This window comes from Echeneis naucrates, chromosome 13, assembly GCF_900963305.1.
Source record: "Echeneis naucrates chromosome 13, fEcheNa1.1, whole genome shotgun sequence".
Lineage (NCBI taxonomy): Eukaryota > Metazoa > Chordata > Actinopteri > Carangiformes > Echeneidae > Echeneis > Echeneis naucrates.
Window position 1 is genome coordinate 7,327,195 of NC_042523.1, and position 25,389 is coordinate 7,352,583.

Sequence of the window (25,389 nt, forward strand, 5' to 3'; positions counted from 1 at the left end):
AAGCTCATGTTCCAGACTCCTAAAAAGGAATGAAAAACACAAGATATGCTTCTCCCACGGTGGCCACACCAACACCACCCAGAACGCCTCTTGTTGCTCAGTATTTCTGGAAATCTGCTGCAGTTGCTGTGGTTTTACTCATCCTCTTGCAGTGCCGTCATCAGTAAAATAAATCAAGTATACATGAACCGCAGGCTTTGAGGGTGTCACGCTAGAAAACTGTCAAATTTGGAATTCGTTTTCTGTTTTGTGACAGAGGCTGTCAACTTAAATAAGCCATTTGTGTCAGTGTTGAGAAACTTTCAAAAGTGCACTTAAACTAAATCAGTCATTGGTTTTGCCCTCTTCACAAACATGAATGATACCATATACATATGTGGTGAACTTTGACCTCACTTGTATTAACGTTGCTCAAACCCTCCTTGCACCCCTGCTACTGTAACTTGATGCACATATGTTTTTAATGATGCAACTACTTGTGCTGCAAACGCAATATCAGATGGTGTCATCTTCAAAGTCATAAGGTGTGTGTTTTTTATCTGGAACGTCTTGCACAAACAGCTGAACTAACCCATGCTGTTCTTGCTGTGGGAAAGAGATGATACCTCTTGTCGCAAACCCAGAGCTCGATGTGAAAAAAGTATCTTGTGTGTGTTTTCCTAATATTGTGCTTGTAATGGCCAGGAGTGCATGTGTATCCGAGGCCTGTGATGGTTTTTCCTGGCCCTTTTTTTTTTTAACATGCCCCAGGACCTAAGTTTCAAAGACTAATGCAGAGCACAGAGACGTGGCACTTGTGAGAGGCAATAGTCTGGCAAACATTCAGGGCTCTTTAGTTTGCTTTGTGCGAAGCCTGTCATCCTTACGTCCAATCCATCTGCAGTTCTGTCTGTGGTTTCCATTATGGCTCCATTGAGCTTTAGGCAGCCTGGCACGTTCCCGAAACCACAGAAGTTTTCTTTGAGTTAACTAAAATCATGACATGGAATTAGACACTCATTTTACCTACTTTGTCGCTGTCACCGTCCCTTTTGGCTTGTTGGTGGTGAAAATGGTCCCGTTGCAGTAATTAAAAACAGTACTGTGTTTGGGGTCAGGCTTGTGATGAACTGGGATATGTGCTATATCTCCTGAGAGCAGATAATCTGTCTAGATCTGGAGAGGAGAACATTAAATTTCTAAGTGGATATCTCAAATATCGTCTACGGCTGTTGTTTAAGATACTAGCTGAAGATAAATATTTGACAGTTATTAAATATGTGGAAATTTCCTAGGATGAAAGTGATCAGATGAAATTATATGACCTGGCAAATATACTTCATTTATAGTGATATTTAACAGTTTATTTTACTCTTCACTTTTGAGAATTGCATTTATATTTCATCAGAGCCTTGGCGATCCTTTATGTAATGTGGGCATTGGCTCATTGAGGGAGACAGCGCTGTTTGTTCAGATGTATTGTTTTTTTATAGATTTTTCCAAACCAAAGGCCTGTTTGTCATGATTGTAGTATAAAAAAAATACTTCACTGAAAAATGGAAAGTGAAACATAAATAAACGAATGCATTTTCAACTGACATGCAAAGTAGTCATGACACATTTTTGCCAAACACGATCCTGATTATAATTGAGAGGTGGGAAATGTGCCACTGATGTTCCCAGCATGCACTGCTGCTGTGGAATTTTATGCTGATTCTGGTCATGCTACAAAAGTGCCCAGGATGATATCAAATATATTCAGAGATTTTTTTTTTTCTTCTGTATGCAAATCCTAGAAACCTTGGAATTGGTCGATTGACTTGGTGTAGAGGATTCAAAAGAAACTGGGTCACTACCTTCCTTGCCGCTAACAACAAGGTCCACAGGATGTGTTATGTACACATGTGTTGGTCTCAGAAAAAATAATCATAATCGCGCTTTAATGAAGCGTATACCAAAATAATTCAGTGTCATGGTAGAAAGTGCATGGGGTTTAATCCTCCAGCAGTTACATAATCTTAACAGAACTCTTCACCAGTGTTTAAATACCAGTGGGAGGGACTCACCATGATCTAGGACAATGATGCAAGGAAAACATCTAAATCCAGGCCACAATGGGATTGACTTACTTAACACAACAGCTTTCAACCATCACCAGATATTCTGGACAGTTTTTTCTGGATTTCTTCAAGTGAAGCATGAAAACGTCGTTGCGTTTTGTCTCCTAAGTAGCTCTAACCTGTCAGACGTGAGAGGTTAGAAGCTACCGACGAACAATGCTTCTAATCAATTGGGTGAGATGTCCAAGCTTTAAATGGCAGAAATTTCTTTCAAACATACTGACTCTTTTAAAACCATGTGTCCCTCTCAACCGGTCATTGTGCAATTAGGCTACCCGAGAGTGTCTGCTTTATCCATTAGGCTGTGCAGCTCTGCAGAGGTCCTCCACTGTAGTTCAACCAGAGAATGCATTATTTTAGTTGTGGTATGCTTTGGCCTTGAAAGTTATTCTCAATGCTTTGCAGTAAGCTTTGTAAAAGTGCATCCCCAGCGTTGCAGTCAAGTAAATCAATACGAATATTTAGAAGTTCCTGTGCTGTCAAAAATTTCAGGGTCCTCTGGACATGCTTGTTTTTTAGCTGAGACTGGAACTCACAAAGCAAACCAGCATTTGTTATATGAGGGTTAGCTTGTATTTCTTGTTTTTATGGTCTTGTCATTTGCAATTATTATGGTCTCTGTGGAAGTAATATGACTGAGGAATGAAAGCATAAAATGTATCCACATTTCATTTTCTTTCCTAACAGTTAAGTAATGAACTGGAATTGAACTAGCAACTTGAAACAATTTGAGGAGAGGACTGGTTTTCTTGTCATCCTCTCCTGTCTCACTTCTCACACCAGTTTGAAGTTAAAGTTAGCATGTTTGGTGTTGCGGGCTCCGAATCATGGCAGACTGAAATTAGCCCTGGAATCTTGTGTGCATATGGCCAACTTCCAACAGACCTCAATTACAATGCTGCAGAGCCAGAAAAAGGGAGAGAGGTAGACTGCATGGAGCCCTTTAACTCTGCTGTACAATTCTGTCACTCAAACACACTGTCACCACTGCAGGCGAGACGGATCACCAACTGCTTCGGGGGGCACATGGGACGTATTTATTGCACACGCACAGATGCTCACACGCAAACATGCAGATGTTTTGTGAATGTGTCGTTGCAGGTGTCTGTTAAACCACTGGGGGGAGCCTTCACAAGCATATTCACTAGAAACTCAATTCCTTCAGATTTAATACTGCGTAATGTGCTTCTGAATAGATTTCCTCAAAATTAAACCAAAATTACTTTGCAAACAAGTCAAAGTGGTCATGAATAACATTAATTCAGACTGAACCACAGACAATTGGAAACTGAGCTTTTAATTTAATGAAAACGACACAATAATTTTATGTGCGCCAGACACTTGGTGGTTTTGGATTATTCTGCAGATGGTGACAGTTTTGTTGAACAAGTTCCACATTGCTCCGCAGTGACTCTCAGTCTCAATTACAGATCCTCTGTGGTGGTATGGGTCCATCCTCACAGTGTGCCTATTGTTTATTCAAGAAATTCTAACACCCTTGCTACTTTTAAATATCAATATTTGGAGTTTTTCTTCTTTTTGACTTCACACTCAAACTTTTAATTCTATTGGAGCACGGTTATGTTTTCTTGGGTAAAGAGCATATTTTAAATGGTTCTTGGAACCATTTTCTTGAACTGCTCATTCCATGACAGCCAAATGTGGTAGCAGACATAAATATTAAATCCGGGACCTCACCTCTCAGACACGAGAGGGTGCTGCTATGGTGAACAGCCTGGCAAAAGTGATTCCTGCACCTTTTTAATTGGAGCTGAATAGCGACACCCGAAGTCTCTTGCGGTTTTGATGTTTCTTTAGCAAAGGAGACCTTTTTGGTATGTAGGACGGATAAGGTGCTGACTTATTATGTGAACTAAGAAGTATAGGAAAATGTGCATGCAGGGCCTATTGTATGTACTGAGGTTGGGAAAGGAGCCCATAAAACATTTGGGAAAGTGTTTAAGGCATATATTTGTTTTTGTAAAACTAACTTTTTATTTCGACACAGAATAAAAATACACCTTTTCTGAATTTCTTCTGTTTTCAGGTTTTGGCACCACTCAACTTTTCCTCTTTATCTTTCCCCAGGTTTAAAAAGAAGGAGCCAAAATGAAGACAGCTGCCAAGGGTTTTGAGAATTCTATAATGGACCCTTCGCATCGAGACGGTTGGTGGAATAGAAGGATAGTCCTAATGGTGTACGTGGCCTTGGAGCTTATAACAGTCCAGTCTCCCGTGGTCATGGGGACCCTTGAGTTACAGCTAGATGAGGAGCAACCAGCAGGCACCATTGTAGGTGACATCAGTGCTGGACTTCCTCCTGGCATCACAGCATCCCTGTACTTCATCTCGGATCACGAGGGAACAGGAGTGGGCAGTGACTTGGACATTGATGAGAGCACGGGCATTATTAAAACTGCAAAAGTTCTTGATAGGGAACTGAGGGACAGGTACAACTTCATTGCGGTCACCATGACAGGTGTGACCATTGAGGTAACCATCAAGGTAAATGACATTAATGACCATGCCCCAGTGTTTTCAAAAAGACGAGCGACATTTAAAATCCCAGAGCAGACAGCCATTGGGACCAGGTTTTCTCTTGAGCCTGCTGTAGATGCTGATCAAGGCCAGTTTTCAACACAGGGATATCTTATCAAGGACGGAAATGTTGGCCAGGCCTTCACGTTGGAGACCCGGAAGGGAAGCAGCGAGGTCCTCTATCTGGACTTGGTGGTCAATGCCATTCTAGACAGAGAGAAAAGATCCACTTACACTTTATTCTTGGAGGCCTTTGATGGCGGGTCCCCTAAAAGGACTGATCAGATGATATTAGATATTGTTGTACAAGACATTAATGACAACGCTCCGGTTTTCAACCAGAGCCGCTACCACGCCATAATATCTGAGAACCTCCAACCAGGAAGCAACATCCTACAGGTGTTTGCCACAGATGCTGATGAAGGGGACAACGGGATGGTGCTGTATGAAATCAACAGGAGACAAAGCGACGCAGACCGCTACTTTGTCATCGACTCCCGAACCGGCATCATTACGCTCAACAAGCCACTGGATTTTGAGGTGAGAAGAGTCCATGAGCTGGTGGTCCAGGCACAAGACAATGCAACCCAGCCAGAGGTGACCAATGCGTTTGTTACCATCCATGTCAGAGACTACAATGACAACCAGCCCACCATGACCATCATCTTTCTCAGTGAAGACGGTTCTCCAAGGATCTCAGAAGGCGCGCAACCAGGCCAGTATGTAGCCAGGATCTCAGTCACTGATCCAGACTATGGAGAGTATGCCAATGTCAATGTGTCGCTGGAGGGAGGAGATGGAAAGTTTGCCCTGACCACCAAGGATAGCATAATTTATCTCATCTGTGTTGACCAGATTCTAGACCGGGAGGAGAGAGACACTTATGAGCTGAGGGTAATGGCAACAGACTCAGGTACGCCTCCTCTCAGGGCCGAGTCCTCCTTCATCATCCAGGTGACTGATGTCAACGATAACCCACCTCTCTTTGACCAGCCAGTATACAGAAAGGTCATCTCTGAGCTGGTGTTTCCAGGGAGTTATGTGTTACAGGTCACAGCTAGAGACAAAGACCAGGGGCCAAATGGGGACATTAAATACAGCATCCTGCAAGGCCGAGGCGCCTACTCTGCCTGGTTCAGTATAGACTCGGTTACAGGGATTATCACCACTCTCTCACAACTGGATTATGAAAAAAACCCCAATCCCAGTATTACCGTGGTAGCCAAAGATGGAGGGAAGCCACCTCTGTCCTCCACCGCTGTGGTAAACATCGTTCTTCAGGATATAAATGACAATGACCCTGTTTTTGAGAGAAACTTCTACAATGTTTCCGTCAAAGAGAACACAGCTCCAGGGACCTGCATTCTTGAGGTAGGACATTTTTATTGCAGATTTATTTCCTTAACCGTTTGATTCCGTAAACACGCTTGCACACTTCAACACTGAGCTAATGCAGGAGACTGAGCTCAACTTGGGGGCAATTGTGAAATGCAAATGGAAATTTACAGAAGACAAACATGTTAGACTGCACTGACTTCTTTCTTTCTTCTTGGAAGAAATGTTTTTTAATGTTGGAGTTATTTTAACTGGACTCCGCTAGTGAGGATTTACCTGAGTTTTTGGGCCAAGACGATCTCCTCTTTGGCTGTCCTCCCCTTCACCTCTCTAAAGGTTTCCCGGGTAACAGAGGTAGAGTAAAGTCCTCTTGTCAGCCAAGGCACAGAAGAGTTTTTCACATTTTCACAGGCAGAGACAAATTCAAGGCTTTATCCTGTGGAATAGATGTCATTTCAACTCGAAAAGGCACCTTAATGAGGCTAGTTGAGCGTGAGAAAAAATAGCTTTAGATGACAAGATGAATTAAAGTTCAGACAAATTACAGCACCCTTAGTGACTGCAGTCCTTTCTAATGAAAACATATTGTTTTCTAAAGCCTTTCTTAGCAGTCCTATTGAAAAACAACACTTACAAAAGCCGGCTCTTTTTACGAGTACAGAGGTTCGCGCAAATCCATTTCTCAAGCGTCTGCAGTAGTGCTCCATGGATCAAGGAGTTGGATACAGAGTGCGCTCAAAACAGAGGGCCCAGCAGACGGGATCTTGGCCCAGGGTTCGGCCTTGGGAGAGGGAGGAGTGAAAAGAGACGAAGGCTTTACCACGACTCCTGGCTTGAATGCAGAAATAGAAGCTACGAGGGTTTCTTGTGGGAGGTCCCCTAATTATAAATCCCAGGGACCACAAGGATAAGGAGAAATGGGAATGTAGTGAAATTGATTATGGAATTTGGAAAGTGAACCTAAGAATAATTAAAAAAATGTATTTTTTGGAAAACTGTAAAGCCCTGCACAATCACTCTTTCCAATGTGGCTTGAAGTTCATGTTCTGTGAAAATATCTGAAAAGCCATATTTTGTTTTCTTTTTAAACTAGAGATGGTCAGGCTTTAGCCTTCCCTCTGCCTTGCCTCCAAAAACATTACTACCTGCCTTCAAAAGGCTCTCTGAGTATGACATGCTTGATCAGTGGCCTCACAGGGTCCAAGTATGAAGTAGTTCTTCAAAGCCACTGCTCTCTGGAGTCTCTTGGGCCTGCCTTGATGCTGCAGACGTGTTTGGCTGGCCATGTGAGAACAGACTGCTTTTACTTGGGGTGCCAGCTCTACATCCAAACATCTCAGCAAGACATCTGATGACTGACTTTTTTTCTTCCCAATGTCCCATTTTTCCATACTCAACACTTTCCAAAAAACATTACAATATGGGTATTGTAATCATTATTTCAAATGTTTCAAGAGTTCTCTTTTTTTTCCCTCCTCAGTAGGTCATCAGCAAAGTAGTTCATGATTATTATAAGGGAGTTTGTGTCCAGAGTGCTGTGTGGTATTTTGTCACTGCCTGCTAAACATCATTTGATTTACGAGTGACTTCATCATAAGTTATGGGGGGTGGGCAGAGGGTTGAATTAAAAATAAGGTTATAGGATCATTAACACCAATCAGTCTTGTAATTGAATATATGATTACAAAGAAAACAGGTCATCCTTGAGATGAGTGTTGAAATATGGCATGATAAACTGTTATTTTTTGGGGGGGGTGCATATTTTTCTTTTATTTGGAGCGAGAGTGACAGGAAAGTTATGCAGAGAGAGGGTGATGACATGCAGCAAAGAGATACAGATGAGATTCAAACCCTACTGCTGTGATGAGGACATTGCTTTTGAGGTATGCGCCCATCACAAATTTCAATATTATTATTATTATTATTGTTTATTATTGTCAGGTTTTTAACAAGTCAATTGTGTAGAGGTTGAAATTTCTTAATATCTCTCATTTTACACTGTGAGTTACCAGCATGCATTTACCCATAGGCACTGTTACATTGTATTCATCCACTGCACTCTTTTTTTTATTTTTTTTTCCCAAAGATGTGTCAAGTTTTTCTTAGAAAAAGACGACATGCGCAAGATGAGAAGAAAGAAAAAAAATCATTACTTGAAGGTCATTTAATTTGGCCATTAAGCATAGCGGCTTTTGATTTCTGACATTGAGAGGAAGAGTAATATAAGATGCCATTAGGGATAATGAGGCGCATCAGCCAGCGTTAATATTTCCAAATTCAGTATCACAAAGCCTGGCCCCTTTGACTTTTGAAGTTATGTGTTATTTCACTTATGAAACAAGAAAGCTTTCCAGTTTGTTATATACGAGTCTTGCTTTCAAGAATAATTTACACCTTCTATCGTTGCAGTTTTTGGTTTGTTTCTGCTAAGAATTACCCCTCTGTCTGTGTTTTGGGGGGACGGGGGTGATGAGGGGACAGGGGGTGGGGGGCTTGCTTTGGCTCCAGCAGAAAGGCGAGAGGGGGTCTCCAGGCAGCTGAGGGGGAAATGAGCCCTGACAAGCGCTCGGATGAGTGGCGGAGGTGACATGAGCAGGGGGGCTTCCTTGTCTGTCTTATCTGATTTCACTTCATTTCTCATTAGCTGGGCATGAGGATAGGTCTGAACAAATTTTCAGCCGCACCCACCCCTCCCAATGTTCATGACAGAAAAAGACTGCCTGTCATTGTTGCACCCCCTGTAGCAATATGAGATGAACACTGCTGCAAGTGAAGGAGCAAACATTCTTGCCATTAGATTTTCTTGAAGCTGTGACTCAGTCTTTTGCATTAATCTTCTCCTCCGCCGCCCAAATTGCTTCCTGTCTCAGTGATGTCTCTGCATATTTTTTGACTAATTAAAAAACACTGCTGATATTTTGTATAGTGGTTATGCTTTGGCTTTTGTTTTCTTTTGATCAACACGGCTGTGAGTCTGCCATTTACAGTTTAGATAACTACAGAAGCAGAGTCTTTTTAGGCAGTGTGACATACAGCACCACCCAAATACATTCATTATTTCACTGAAATCTTTAAAGGAAGCCCATTTGAAAGAGGTACCTCAGTGAAGTGGCACTCCTCTATTCCTGCCAACATAAAAGCAGCCAGTCTGTGGGGAAAAAAGAATACTCATAATTGCCCTGGAGAGAAAGCATGAATGATTGAAAGAATGTGTTTCTTTAACACCAGTGCCTCACAGTTTCTACAGACTTTTTTTTTTTTTTTTTTGCTATAGTGACCACTTAGTAGTAACTGTTAGCATCAGCCTAACAGTTACTACTAACACAGAAGTTTTGGTATTTTCCAATGTCGTCCAGGAGCTCAAGTAAAAATTGTGGCCAATGCAGTGGTAGGAGATAATCACTTAATTGTTATTATAATCCAAAAAGTGTTGGGGGAATTCTTTACATAACATGAAAATTAGGCACTGGCAGTTAAATTTCCACTTTGGTTTAGTCTGCACTTCCTCAGGAGACGCTGGAAAGCTTGCATTGTCAATATATATCTTGCTTAACACTATGTCTGTCTTTATTCTGTGTTTATTTTGGATCACTTCATTTGTTGTCTTCCTGCTTATTTATTTCAACAGGAAATCCCAGTTTATGTGTCGTAGATCCATAGAAAGTTGACTCTCCCCTTCTGCTGTTTCTCAGCAATTCTTCCTTCGGTGCTCAAACATTGCTCAGGTTGACTTTCATCCAAGCTTAAATGCTTCACGACACTTAAGTAAACTGAAATCATTTGGTGACTGAGGGGGACTCCTCACTACACAATCAGGCCCTTTGTCTTTCTGTAACGGACCTCTTGAACTTTTCAAGCCATGTTCTTCCAGGGTATCCAAATGAGATTTAAATTTATTTAGCAAATAAGTGAGACTAACTCTGAAGCTCAGTGAAATTGCTGGTTTTGAGTTGGTATTTTTGTATAAAAAGCATGTAATTGATTCTTAGCAGATTTTTTCTGGGGATGGTTTTTGTCAAAATGATTGCTCACTTGTCTGTTTTAATATCAGACCAGGCCGTCTCCCTGTGAGATTGGTTTAGCTTGGGGCGCGCTGACTCTGCTTTTGGTCTCCTCTCTTTCTTTTTCCTCCTGCTAACTACCAAGCTACGCTGTGGCTCTGTGGTATAGCAGTGATCTCAGGGAATGGTTAAAATTGCAGGAAACTGGATGTGCTACTTAATGTGTTCGCAAATGTAATACTTCCTTGAACACTTACTCCTGGGCCTAGCAGGGGCACTGAAGCGAACATAAACATTGATGTACATCTGGATAGAGTGCGGGTGTTCAGGTCGGTTTTGAGACAGCTGAGCGTGTTTTATTGTGTTCAGGCATTCATCAGCATATCCACTGCCTCCCTTTTTCTAACAGAAAAGAAAGAGGACAAAGTTGATATTTGAATGATATACGGCTGAGAACAGAAGCATGAAACTGTGCTAAGTGGAAAAACAAAGTTGTAAGGATTCGAGCCAAATTGTGAAATGAAATTGAGGGGACACTGCATTCACAGACTACTCACACTATTATTGGATAATGTTGAGAGAGTTATTTTGGCTAATAGCTAAGTTATCGAGTAAGCATATCTTTAATATGCTACACACAGTACCATTTAGTCCAAAAATGTGTCAGTTAAATTAAATTTAGTTTAGAATGGTATAAAACAAAGAAATCCCTTGCTTTTAAAAAGCTTCAACCTGTAAATATTTGGTATTTTTGCCTTAGAGAAAACGTAAACATAAGTAAACTGCACAAGTGAGTAAAATAGCCCTTGTAAAGACATTGACTATGTAATATATAAAGCTGTTGTTATGTCACATATGTGGCACCATCAGCCGATGCTGCGAGGCGTAAGAATTCTTCGTTGGTTTCTGTCTGTTGCGTGAGTGCTGAGTGTTGAAGCAAGCAGTGTTTACAGGACTTCAGGGAGACCTCAGAAGGGTCAGCACAGGCAGGGATGCATTCATGCAGAGTGTTGGCTGTGAAGCAGAAGTTGTGAGATAAAAGCCTGCTGGATGGAGTTTCCTACCCACATCTGCCAAAGAGTGGAGATGGGCTTATATAGTGCTCTCCCAGGAAAAGAAATTTCATTAATGCAATCTGTCGTCCGACTGTGTGCTGCAGGTGAGGTGGGCTTCTCATCACTGCTTTCAAGTTTCTATGAAAGAGTGTGAGTGCAGTGAAAGGAGAGAGAGAGAGCACATTGGGGTCTCCAGAGGGACAGTCAGCCTCTAGCAGCTGTGACACAGCTCCTACTCAGCAGCTGGATCCAGCTGTTGGTCCCTCCTCAAACGTCTCTCCTGTGGCTCTGCGGGGTGGGCTTTTCCTCGCTCTTCCTGTCCCTTTATCTCTGTTAGTCTCTCTTCATTCTTCCTCCTCGTCCATCTAGACTTCTTATCTCGTCCCAGTTCCCTTTCCCACACTGCTGTTTCCCCCATGTGATCCAATTACACCTCTTCACTTCCCCTTTACCCTCCGGAGTGGTGACATGTGCATCGGAGCAGGTGAGAGCAGCACATCTGCCTCCCAGGAGTCTGGCAAAGACACCTCCTTGTGGGTCACGTCTAGGCTTATCCAATTTGATGATGCAAGAAGTGCATGGGTTTAAATTACCAATCGAGTGAAGTCAGACTGCAGGTGTGTGTATTCCGACTCAAGCGACGCACTTTTGCTTGACCTCCATAAATAGAGACAAATATTCACTTTGCCTCTCTGCTCCTTTGAGATGAGCGAGTGGGGTGGTGGGGGGCCTTTCTGGGACGAAGGTTGCCAGGCCTTCTGTTCTCGCAGCCTGTGGTCCCTCTGCACACGTGCAAGGCAGTTGGTGCTGCTAAACAAGCTGGGCATCAGGAAGCATCATCTGCTCGTGATATTCGCTCTGTTCCAAAGCAAATCTGTGCTAAATCATCCATCCAGTCCCCTGCTGTCCATCAGTAGCCACTAGACTGGAAAACAGACACAGAGTGACACTTTGCCAGGGAACAGAGATTAGTAATCAGAAAAAAGGAGACTCCAAACAAACAGCAGCAAATTATTTTTTTGCTGTCACAATGAAGTGTAGGTATTGTAGTGGTAGATAGTAAGTTGCCACCATGTTCTTGCATTCATGACAAGATGCCTCTTCCTAGAAAAGCATGTGCTATATATACACAGCCTTAGAATATCTTAACCACTGAGCAAATCGTCTCCATATCCAGAAGTTCACTGTTACAAGGAATGCATGGCTTTCGTCTGCCAGCAACCTCAGCCCCCCCCCCCTACCACTTTTTGCTCCAGCCTTGCTGCAGCACTGACTGCCAGTTGAAATAACGATTGAGAGGATTCTTCACTGAATCCAACAAGCACATGGAAACAGCGGTGCATTCAGTTACCGGCCATGCGGTCAGATTAACCTATTTCTACTTGCAACACAATCAATGCTGGTTTACCATGAGGTCTGATTAGGGCTGTGAAGGCAACTGAACGCAGGGATTTGTCAGTCCCGCATATCCTCATTAGAGTAATAGGTGACTGGAAGTGGTGTTTCAGGACAGAGGTGGTAAAACAAACGCAAAAAAAGCCAGAGGTAAAGTTTCTAAAGCCAAGGCTGTTTCGCTGTGTGGCCAAGAAAATATGGGACCTTCACTTGGGCTGTGAGAGCAGGATGTTTTGCAGATGCTTGTTAACAGTAATGATGATGTGAACACTCCAAGCTTCGCGCTCAATCCTGGGTATTGAACCTCAGCACATTCTCGGTTCTGACTAAAATGTGAACAGGCAGCTTACATGAAAAACACTCTGAGATTTGCATTTGCCATTACTGTTGCTCTTTGATCAGACAGTTTTTAGAATACAATAATTTCTTTGGCGCATGTTTTGTTTAGCTTTTATTCTTGTATTCCTGCTTGTATAAGACAAACTTATTTTCGTCATTTAACAAGTTATAAAATGAAAGAAGTCGATGATGTCACCCAAAGCATTATTTCAGCACTGATACTTAGATATTCTCATCCAACAATAACCAGCCCTATTGCCTTTGATAGATCGAGTAAGTAATAATGGTTGATGAATGAATTAACTGATCAATGAAACATTTCTATACAGCAGTTTTAATAATGGGTGAATGGTGGTCATTTATCAAGCCGATGTGTCAAACATTTCCTGCTACTCCTGCCTAGCTCAATACGAGTGAGTCATTTTTTTTTTTTTTTCATTTTTATTTCTATTTTTTTCTTTGTACGGTGAAGAAAATGATACCAGCAGGGTGAGAGGTGCAAACCATATGGAGAAGGAGGTTTGTGGCGAGAGACGCTCCACTTTTACACTGCGGTTAGCCAAGATTGTCTGCCTTGGCTTCAGACAGAGAAGCACCCCGGTCTGCTTTGACCAGACTCCCAATCTGCGTGTACAGATGCTCCACGGTGGTCCACCCTCACACTGTCGGTTGCATATCTTGAAGCCGTCGCCACATCTGCAAGAAAACGCCCCTTGCATCATAAAGAAGGACATCTGTTATGGCTTATGTGTAAAGTAATGGACCCACACTGTAGATTAGTTGTAATGTAAAAAGGCTTAGCTTCATACGGACGTCATTCGAGTGCTCGGAGGTAATTGAGAGATTAAGCGAGGGGAACTAATTACCACAGGGCTATGTAGCTCATCAGTGACACTAATTTGTTCTGGTGCTGCTGAGTTTTATGTTGAGAGTGGTGTGCTGCTTTTTTTAACTAGCGTGTTGAAAGGCCAAATCTTTGTTTAGATTGTTGTGAGGAGCTTTGCAGCATGGTGCTGTGAGGAGCCGAGGGGCAGCATGAGAAGCAGTGGGTCTCTCTGCTGAAATTAGACAGCACTGGTATGCAGCAGCGCAGGACTCGAGATGTGTGATGTGGTATCACAGCCGACGAACAAAAAGCCAGGGACTGGGCTGTGCGCGTCTCGGCGTAGTCTGGGTTTTAGGGTAGAAGAGATTCTCTAATCAGTGCCCTGGGCTCCTCCCTGATTGCCTCACAAAATGCATCTTGTGGGATACAAAGTATCAACACAGGATTCGCGGGAGGAGGGAAATTTATGGGGAAGATATTATTTTGCAGGCCGTGGACCAACTAAAATGATGCACATCAGCACTCTGCACCACAATCCCATTAGAGCGTAGGTTTAAAACTTGACACGCAGCCAATCTGATCCATTCGGACCAGAACCATCTTGAGTTGCAACACCTTGCAATGTGAACTGGGAAAAAAAAAAAGTAAGTATCTGACCTTAAGTTTCTGTGATTTTTATTTGGAATGGTCTGATCACAGTGTACAGAGACATCTTTCAGGCTGTAAAGAGAGGCTGATCACACTCAGAGGATGAATGAAAAATTCTTTGTGGTCGAGTGCCCAGAAAAAAGTGTGTATTGTTTGTAGTGGCTTCAGCAAGGTCCTCTTCCCGCTCAAATCGATGCAGACGAGGAGCCGGTCAGTCCAGTAGCCGGCATAATGGAGAAACAAGTTGTTGATGCTTTCAACAAGCCAATGCATCATTGCCAGGGCTATAAGCATCCAGACATCTGGTTTCAGAAGCCATCTCCAGTCAAACCTGGCTGTGTCTTTATAGAGGATCCCTGGAAATGATGCATAATATATTTCATCGGATCCCTAAACTACAAAAGCCTAAAATCCCAGTTGAATTTCTGTCATATGCTACAGAGTAGTGTATCATCTCCTCTTTGAACATCCATTGCAGTGGAAACATCTGCCTGTCTGAACAACCCAGTGACCTTTTCAATCACCTGTTCTATAAGCGCTCCTCTGGTTACAACGGTTTACCTTTCACGTCACAGTTGTGGAGCTGTTTGAGTGCAAACTTACTCTCATGTGGTGGGCGGCTAATCTCACTGAGCGGGACTCTGTGCAGATGTGAATGTTCCTGGTTTTCAGACCTATGCATATCTTCGGGTCAGCGCCTGGAGAGAACTAAAGAATCACCTGCTGCCAATTTTCACTATCAACAACTTGGCGCTTACAAGCCCTGATTAGCCCCGACAGCGGATATAGTGATAAATATAGCCATTTACCTTTTGTATGTGAAGTCACGCCATACTGGAATAACACAAGCCCATTCAAAGATCTGCTTGGGATTAGTTTTTCTTCACAACTGTTTAGAAAATCAGTGGAACTTAAAACACATCTGCTTGGTAGTTTTGTTGCCCACTTGTGTCCCATTCACAACTTTCCTGGACGACTATGATTTTGTTTCTTTAGGTCACTATTTGATTCAATATCAATTTGATTCGATGCTGATCCAGTGTGCTTTAATATTGATTTAGTAATGCATGTAGATGAAAAAATACCCCATTAATTCATCAGAACGACTTCTGAAATTTGTATCATAATAAAGTATGCATTATTGTATTGCTCCAGATCAGAGTGACTCCAAAATGTATTTTACAGTTTCATTATTGTTTAATGAAGAGAGAATAAAACATTAACAGTAAAGTGGCTGAGCTGAAGTTGCAACACCAGAGCAATTAAAATAACTCGGCTATAATAACAAGGAAAAACATACAGTGTAAATTTTAAATACACATCTTTCCTCTTCGTTAAAGATCAAATTTAAGCAAAGGTGGCAGTAAACCTGTTAGCTGATTAAAATGCGTTGTTGTAATAATTGTTTTTATTATGAAGAGAATTATTTTTAAAATGGTGCGTCTAAAATTAACCTTGGAAAGTGCCATCGCTTTTGACAACACAATAACTCACATTGGACTGCTGAACAGCAAAAGACTTAAATGAATGACTGTACTATTACCATCCTTTGGTGTCGCCATCTTAGAATGAGCAATATACATCGTTTGGTAGAACAGGGTCTCCGTAAAAGTGAATTGAATTTGGAAAAATTATATTGCAGTGCACTGAGGAATTGAGTTTTGTTACTTTACAGTTTTTCTGCTCAGAGATGATTTTTCTAAAAGGCACAAGAGAGACTCAGTTACTTGGTGACATTTTCCCAGTCCGTCAAGAACATGATGTGTTACATTCAATCTCAAGTCTACAGTTTTAATGTAGATGATTGTAGTCACAGTGAGTCAGCCAGTGATTTGAATACAGGCTGATGGGAATTTCATCATTGCTGGTGAAACAAAGGCTTTGATGAAAAATATATGCTGCTTTGAACTCAAGGGAAGATTTTAAAGTTAATTTGAGAATTATATTTATTGTTGCTGATATATGGCCTCCAAAGTAAACCGAATGATTGATAAGATGATATATATATGGTTTAGATATGGAGCCTCTTACATGTTGTGCTTTACTCAGAAATGCTCATTTCATGGACAGCGTGTACATGATAATGATTTCGGTGAATCCTGAAACTGTAATCCGCAGTGCACCAAGCATCCTGTAATGCTCACTGTAGTTCTTATTGCTGCTTGGGAAATGTCACCTATCCCTTAAAACACCCGAGCTCACCTTTTATGCATGAAAAAAGCCTTTCATTTAAACCACTGTATGCAATTTAGAGCATTTTCGTTCTGGAAGTTTAATGCGCTGTCAAAATGTCAATGCTTTTGCCAGTCACCTTTTGAGAGAAATGTCATGTACTGACTCCATTATCACTGTGCAAATAAAGACGAGAAAACAATCTGCCTTTATTTCTGCCCTAACTCATACAGTTTCACTCAGCACTCTTACCCTGTCATTGCTGCCATTTTTTTGTATTCATGGGTTTTCATCTGCGTGCTATTTTTCTCAAGCTTAAAAATTTATAGGTATAGTGGCAGTGCACCCAAACCTTATCACCGTGGAGTCATCTTGATGAAATGAACTGCACTGAAGCATGCTCATGTAAACTGCTCCTAACAAGAGTGAATTTTTATCCTTAAGAAACCACATTTCAGATACTAGAGGTAATTGAAAAATTTTTGTAACCTCAATTGATTTTGCCTGCATCTTCCTGAAAGACGGGCTTTCTTTGGAAGACTGCACCGAGCCCCTCTCCCTTCTGGAGTTCTGTAAATGACTTGTAAACAGACTGTTTAAGTGTGAAGCCACCCCATGCCCTGTTGCTTCCGCTCTGTATTCATCACACTAACTCGCATACACATTGAAGTATGGTGAATGTTTTTGCTGAGGAGCTGGGGGAGGGTCACTGCTGCCGTTGTGGGACTGCTAGACACGCTCTGCAGAAAGTTATTTCTGCACAAAGGAAAACTAGATGGAGACAATTCTTAGCTTGTCCTGCAGCTATTTGTTACACATGAAGTTGTGAAAGATTTAAGATTCTAAAATATGGCAGCGGGAAATGTGGATGGTAATCTGAGGTTAATTAAAAGGATGGTGATAGGAATCGCCCTATTTTGAGTAGACTGGCTGAAAAAAGTGGAAAATAATTTAAAGAAATGGGGAAGGCTGGAGGAGGAAGATTGAGGAAGAAAGCAGATGCTCAGAGGAGAAAGGAAGTGATTTACCTCATGCCATGTGCGTGCAAAAGTGGCGTGTAGATGAAGCTTAAGTGGCGGGTTGTTACCATGGCAATATTGGGGATAAAACCAAGGAGGGAAGAGAGGGCTGTAAACAACAAACCCCGTCCATTTCACCGGCAAAATCATAATCCCTAAGTGCTTGTTTTCCATCATAATTGTGGTCCGAGTATTTACATGCCAGGACAGTTGCTAAATGAATTGAGCAGAAGCGAACTTGCAAAACTTTGAAAGCAAACAGTTAGTGGTCCTGTTCCCAGAGTCCAACGCTGTTTCTTTTTTGGACTGCCTCACAGTCCCAGCTATTACATGACATGACATCAGCACATCAGAGAGGTCTAGGGAACATGTAGCAGGGTCCAAGGATGTTTGTTTGGAGATAGAAACATCCCAATCTCTTGGCCGGAGAAGGTACATTTATCCTGATGTATAAACAAAGCATGAGCTCAACTATTGGATGGATCTATATTGTATATAAGATGAGGTTTTCTTCAGGACGGGGAATACAGGGGGCTTGCAGAGAAAAGACCATGTTTATTCAACATGTTGCCCATCACCCCCACTCTCCCCCTACCAAACTCAACCCCCTCTTGCATGTTGTAAGTTGCTGGGGCCTCTGCATCTGTCATGGAGGACAGAGATGGCTGAGAGTTCATAAGGCCTCCTCTCTCCCAAACTCCAGCTCTGCCAAGACATCTTTGTCCCTGTTTTTTGTCTCATTTTCATTTACCCAGTCGCCCCTTAGTTCTCCTGGGTTTTGATAGCAGATCAGGGGCATCCTTGTGAAGTGCCAGCATGATTAGATTCAATTTGCCCTCCTTTTTCCGCTTGGGACAAAAGAGCTATCAGTCTAAGAAACACTTCCGCCCAGAAGCAGACTTATCCCACACCTACATCCCATCCTGCTGCCTGGAGTGGCCAGACTGTGTCTAAAATTCGGCCTTTATCTCTCAGAATTTTGCCATGTGAAGGCGCAAACCCTTATCCGTTATCTCCGACCAGACAATGCCTATGTGGCCACAGCAGTATAAACAGTTGAGGAGAGCTTCCATCAGACTGATGAGAATCTGTCTGAAGACGAGCAGATGTGTTTGTCTGAAATCCCAATTTCAGTGCAATAGTTCAAAGTTTTATACTCTCTTTTTTCATTCAACATGTGATAACATAACAGAGGAGCGTGCCTGTCTGACTGGTGGAGACGCTTGTTTCCGCCCTTTCTGTCAAAACAGAATTATGGATTTTGGTTCTGGTTACAGAAAGGATGTCATAAAAATAATAATTTATATTGTCTGGCTATTTGGTGGGATGGTGTGCACATAGTTCTTTGGCAGGTGTAAAATTTTTCCTCTCTCTAGTACCAATAAGATTTATTTTAAAAAGATAGCAAACTGTCTATTTTTTTTTTAAGACAAATACTTGAACCCCCCCCCCCCCCCAAACAAACAACCAAACAAAACAAAAAACATGAATAATGTGTTCAAAAATATAAGAAAAAATGTGTTTTGTGTGGGGATGAGGAAGATAAACGATATAGCAGTTTGCGTGCCAGTGCGTTCTTCTTGCAGTCTGGGAAGGTGGGACAAAGCTGCAAGATTTGGCTGGTGTTTGTGCAGGAGAGGGGTGCATCAAGATGAGGCCAAAGCACACAAGCTGAAAAGATTTTTTTTGGCTTGGACATGCAAGAGACAATGCTATAATCACAGCAGAGCCATACCCATCCACCAGCGGAATCTGAAAGCAATCCATTACTTACTTGACCTAATTCTCTCGTGTATGCGAGTGTGTGCTTCTGATTGAGTTGGAGTCATAAAATTGGCCTGTTATTGATATTATATGACACGAGAGCTTAAATATGGGAGCTTATTGAAGAAAATTAGGTTATGGTGATGCGAGGCATCAAACTAATTTCTACCATAGTGAGAAGACATCCAAACAGCCTTAACACAGCGTGACAGCTGTTGATGTTTCTGTGTCTCTCAGTGGCCTTTACAGGGACTGAGTGGTTTTACTAAGTGAGGGTGGGTAAATGTATCAGATCCTGAGGATAGAAGAAAGATGTGAAAGGCCAAATGTATTCCAGACAGGGGCAAAAAAATAACAGGTAAACTGTGGGATAGGTGTAACCATAGCAACAGTTGATGTAATTGTCATTCAGCTGCTGGTTTATGCCATTTCTATGTTTCTGAAAACCGAAAATGCATCGTGCGGCAGTCTCTCTTCTCTAATTGATTCATGCTTGCAGTAAGATAAGTATAAATGTATAAAGTAATGGCTCCTTTTATTTTATCTTTGCCGCTTATATGGTGATTTTAAAGCCACCTGAAAAAGCTTTGTAAGGGAAGTAATGGGTTGTTGGGTTTTTTGTTTTTTTTTGTTTGTTTATTTTGCAAAGATGGAACCAAAATTAATGTTTTTGCTCCACCATCCAGCCCTAACAGTTGGGGACCAGGCAGAGCGAGTCTGCACCTGTGCAGGTGTTATTGACAATCACAGATGCACTAATTGGTTTGTAAAAGGCTTTTACAACAGCAAAGCTTTCACACAAATGCACAAACACAAGCAGAGTGGGTGGGAGCCATGAAATGGGAATGAAATTGAGCTTATGCGAATGGATAAGTTACGAAAAAGTGACTCAACATTCTGGATTCATGAATAAAGACTGGCTACTTATCTCTCACAGCTGTAATTGCATTCACCCTGTGCAACAACACCAACGTTAGTTTCCGGTGTCTGTTTCAAAAGTTCTGGGAGGGCTGATCCACTTTCCCAAGAAAGGTGTTGTGGAGCAGTTGTTATAGAGTTGACTGTGCAACCTCCAGGCGTAAACTATTTAAACCATTTAGGTCATTTGTTATTTTCTAGAGAGCAGTAGGAGCAACTCTATCATTTCCAGCACTAGTGCTTTGTTGAAAATGGCACTTAAAAGGAAAAAAAAAAAAAACAGATTTATCACAAACAATGTTAAAGTGGTTCGGTCTTCTGCTTAAATTGAGTTTACGTTTCACGACCACTTATATATTTTGCTGAATAGCAAATTAACTTTTAGTTCCTTCAATGCAAATAATTAAAAATTTTAAAATGTGCTATGCAGAATTTGGATGTCGTGTTTTCTTGCCACTCTGGAAAGGTATTCTCACCCGTTCATTTATATGTGGAATGAAAATCAACCAAGCAGAATCTTTTGAATCTTGTTAGAGTTAGGTAACCCACTCAAGCAAACATCAAGTCTGAATTCATTTTGACAAAGTCACGCTGCTGCGAGTGCAGATCATTACTGCAGAATGAGAAAAGTCATGCAGGCTTGATGGATTACAACATACAGGCATGGAATGTAATAATGGAAAACATTGGAGGCCTGGAACAAAAGAGAGAAACACATTAAAACTGCTGTGCACCGTCATTATTTGCAAAACTTGATTCACCATTTTGCAAATGATGCTGTGATATGCAGTGCATGTGACTTGGAGTGAACCATGGCCATAAAACCAAAAATGGTGCTCTGACTCACTGCTTGATTTTTATTTTATTTTTTTTTTTGGTGTTGAGGTCCACGTAGGCTTCCTTTCCTTCTGGAGATTTGTAGCTTATGAGTCATAAGTTTTTGTCATTTTGCAAAGGGAGAGTTTTTCTTACATGAGCTCTCCTTGCTGGCAAACAACTTGTAGTTTTGATATGACCTCTCCTTTACTGGTGCAGCTCTTAATGCTTCGCCTTCTGTGAAGTTCATTACTGGTTTACAGTGTGTAATAAGCCTCATTAAAGCGATCCCAGTGGTACTCACTCCTCTGCTCAAAGGCCTGAGAGCAGGATTTGGTGTGGTCTCAACAAGGCTTGGGTGGTATGGTGAAAACGATTAATGGTGTGACGTCAGAGAGCGCTGACTGGAAAGAGGGGGCATGATGTGCTCCATAACTGTGTTCACACTGGACAGTAGGTTAGTTTCCAATCCCTGCTTAATCCTGGGAGTTCTCAGATGTGGGCACTGGAGGAAGCCAGTGGAAATGAACACCATGGCAGTGGTGTAGTCTGTGGATGACAGAGAGAGGAAATTGCGTGCTCATACATCACCAAAACCAATTCAGGGTTTTCAAATCTTTTCCAGGCTCAGTAGAGAAGACTTTATTATATAACTTGCTACTTTTTTGTCTTTTATTTCTTCACTGATCGGATATACAAAAACAAAGAACAGAGGCGAAACGGGGACTTTCTAAAGCTCTGTGTCAGACTAGATTGATGGATCAAGCATTTCCCCCATATTCATGCTATTATACAAAGTAAATTATTCAAATGCATTCAGCTCGTAGAATAATATGTGTGAAACCCCTTTTTTGAGATACAGAGCACATTTAGCTATGGCTGTTAGCAGAGTGATGGGTGATACTGAGAGAAAAGCAGATTGGTTGAAATAAATCAAATAATTCCTTTATCTCTCGCCAAGGACCTTCGGACTCCGCTTTCACGGCTTATGAAAAACATTTTGACTTAAGTGCTAAAGAAATATTAATAGTTTGAGATTTTGAGAATCCAAATTTTTTTACTCCAGCACAACTATAAAAAACTTCCTGTAGTTACTGTTAGTTCCTGTTTGGACTTGTGGTAACCAGTCCTAATTAAGGTTTTATTTACAAGTACATCAGTATCCTTGTTGCAATGTTCCTTTTAACCCAGAGTGCTAATGTGAGGCGAGGGTCTCTTTAGAAGACCAGTCTAGACCCTTTTCATTCTCTGAGTTTGCTGTTGCTAGGCTGTTAAAAATGCTGGAGGAGTTGCCACAATGTGCTTTTATAGAATGGCTTATGGCACAAACACGGCACTGTCTCTGTCCGTGGGGACTGTTGGTGCAGGACAGCTGCTTTATGATGGTAAACTCCCTTCCTGAGAGCTGAGGACCCCCTGCTAACTTGCCAGCATAACCACATTGTACGTGAATTGACTCAACATGTTGGATTAGCTGGTTAAATACAGTTGTCCTTTCCCCCAAGAGTAAAATCCTGACATTTAGGGAATTTGAACACCAACAAAGGCCGGTCAATCTTTCTCAGGGCTCGCTTTTCTTGTTTATTCTTGGCCCTGCGTGAGGAAGATGCCAATCTGAATGTTAATTATGCTTCCCAGTACGATGAAATCAAAATTTGATAGAGATGAACGTATGGAGGTGGGCAGCTTTTTTGTTTTGTTTTGTTTTGTTTTCCTGGTTTACAATTTCATCTTTGATTCAAATAAATAGTTTTTCTGCATCAAGGCCAAAGCGTTTTGAACATACACTGCACCGATACTGCCAAACCAGTGACAGGGAGCTCCAGCCATCTTGGCAAGTGTCAGGGTAAAATAAATACAACAAGAAAGAATGGCAGGGAAAAAAGCAAGTGAATATTGGGATCCAAACCAGAAACCGTGGAGTGTAGGTTTTTTCGTTTCCCTCTGTCATCCGTACAGACAGAAATGCATCTCAACACCATGGAAGCCAGCGTTAAAGAGATAGACAGAGAAGGCAAAAGTGGGGAGTAAAAAAAAAAAAAAAAAGGAAAGAAAAAAAGAAACAAAGAGAACTGAGTAGGGGAGAAGAAAAAAGAGAAAGCGAGAAAATGGAATAAAAATAGGCTCATGATGGAGCTGGTGTCTCGATGAGGCAGCCCACTAACCTCAGAGGCGCCACACTCCCTGGCTTATCCCAGCCCAGCGAAAAAAGGAGGGGCCACACCACAGATCTTTCTGACTGCCAAGACTCCAGCGCCAGGCCGACTCTCTCCTTTCTTTCTGTCTGGTCGTGGTGGGGGGGATTGGGGGTTTGGGGCAGGCTAGTTCTTTGAAAAGCAGTGAAGTGCCGCTCCTCTTTCTGGATGACGCGACAAGCCCTCATACCTCAGAGTAGGAGCAAGATGAGTGCTCAGCAAGGTCTTACTTCAGACCAGCGTGTTTCTTTTTTCTGTACGTGACTGCTGGGATGGTTCTGTTGGTTTAGCAAACTTACTGACTGTGTGGTAGCTGCTTGCTACTGAGAGGCAAGTCTGACATGCAAACTGCCCAGCCAATATGTGCGCATGCTGCAGTGTAGGTCACATCAATCACAGTAAGTTCAGGGGGGACGAAGTGGACACGAACCTGGTGGGAGGCAGGAGGGGGGAACTGACCTGGAAGCAAAATTCCACAGGTTTGCCACTTCCTGTCCTCCTGTGCGGCAAATCAACGTAACCACCATGTGCATCACTTAAAAGTTTTAGTCCAGACAATTAAATTGAAATCCAGAATTCAAAGTCTGAGTGATATGCAAGAGATTACAGACCGATTATCAGTTGTCTGAAGTGGCAAGAGATTGAAAGTCTGCTTTGGAAAGTCACAGTAAGTAAACCAGACTTTACGCTGCATATGAAAACAACTGAGTCGGATCTCTCAGGAAGTCCACACTGTCATCTGGGAAATATTGACAGACAAAGAGGGGAAGAGAATGAGACAGCTCAACATGCTCGCTCATCTGGAGGATATTCAGAGGAAAAATATTTTCATTACTGTTTGAAATTTTACATATTAAGCGGATTACAGGGACTGTACACACATATTTTTCCCTCAATTGAGGGGGGGAAAAAAAAAAAAAAAAGAACATCTGGATTGAATTAGTTGTGTCTTACGAGAAGTATTGTGCTTCTTTCGACTTTGTCACTTTACAGCCAGACAAAGTATTCCACATAAAATGTGAACAAAAAGATGGGGTATTTTATTGTTGTGTTTTTCCTTTTTGCATCTTCCCCTACATACAGTATGCTGTAATTAACTGGCCAAGATTTGAAACCTATATTTTTCCACAGCCGCAGAGGTTTAAAATTTGCTGACTGGTTGCATTGCTTAGTTATTCTATATCAGGAATTTGTAAGTTGAGTCTTCCCTTTGTTACAAGAGACAGACAAGATGACGGACTGATTTCAATCTAAATGACCCCATCTCACCTCCTTTGCCCAGAACAAATAGGAAATGTTGAAGCATTGAAGTAAAATACCTGTTATTCTGTCCGTTTGGTCTTAGCAGCTGGTTAAAGGTAAGGCAGGTTAAATGTCTTTACAAGGGACAAATACAGAGAGAACTATTTTAATCATGGTTGAATTCAATTGTAGTTGTGTTGTATGTCTAATATATTATAAAACACCTCTTTTTGGTTATGAACAAGTTGTGTTGACTCTAGTCACCTCATGACGAGGGGAAAAAAACTATTCCACCACTACACCAAATAAACAACATGAAAGAATGTTGGGTTTTTTGTCAAAAGATAGGTCAAAAGAATAGGTAATGGGTAACTATACTGAGAGTGCAAGAAGTGAATGACAGTACAATGTGTTTTCTTCCAGCAGCAAAGTTGAATATTTTCCATTTCCTGTCAAACCCAATCAGCCAACAAGACAAAATTAAAGCCACCTGACACTGCAAAAAACACAGATTTTTTCAATTGGCAAAGTACCTTTGGGCAAGTTGATCCAATAGCTTTCTTTAATTAAAACATTTTCATTATTGAATCATTTGGAGCAAATTAAGCCCCATTTCTGCCCACGTCACGCTGCTGTTCTTTATTTGGTGTTGTCCTTGATAACACTCCTGGGAGAGTGTAGAGTTATAGCTTTATTCAAAACTGCCCAGTTTGCACTCTAAGACCTTTTCATCTGGTAGCAATCTCCCCGTGAGCAGTTTCAGCCACCAAAAGCCCAATCCATCAGCCACTGTCATGTGCCGCAATGAAATGTGAAAGGGAGTGTAAACGCAGACACATAATGGTCTTTTAAAATGGAAAATACCAGTTGATACTTCATTTGTGCACAACGGCTTTTTAGACGAGTAGGAAAATAAAGAAAATCGATTCAAAACTCCCCTTATTTATTTTAAGGTGAGTGGAGAGCATTTAATAGAACACATTTTCTTTCCTTTTTTTTTTTTTTTTTTTTTCGACTGGCTGCCTCC

General features: G+C 41.7%; 1 protein-coding gene across 1 annotated transcript in view; it reads left to right on the forward strand.

The window, feature by feature from the left end:
* Positions 1-4,283: 4,283 nt before the first annotated feature.
* LOC115053069 (protocadherin-16-like) overlaps positions 4,284-25,389 on the forward strand; it is a gene marked incomplete at its 5' end in the record, with an annotated part of 73,990 nt that continues 52,884 nt past the window's right edge. The window contains one exon of the mRNA XM_029517632.1: positions 4,284-6,008. Within this exon, the coding sequence (XP_029373492.1) occupies positions 4,284-6,008 (1,725 nt within the window). The remainder of the gene's footprint in view (positions 6,009-25,389) is intronic.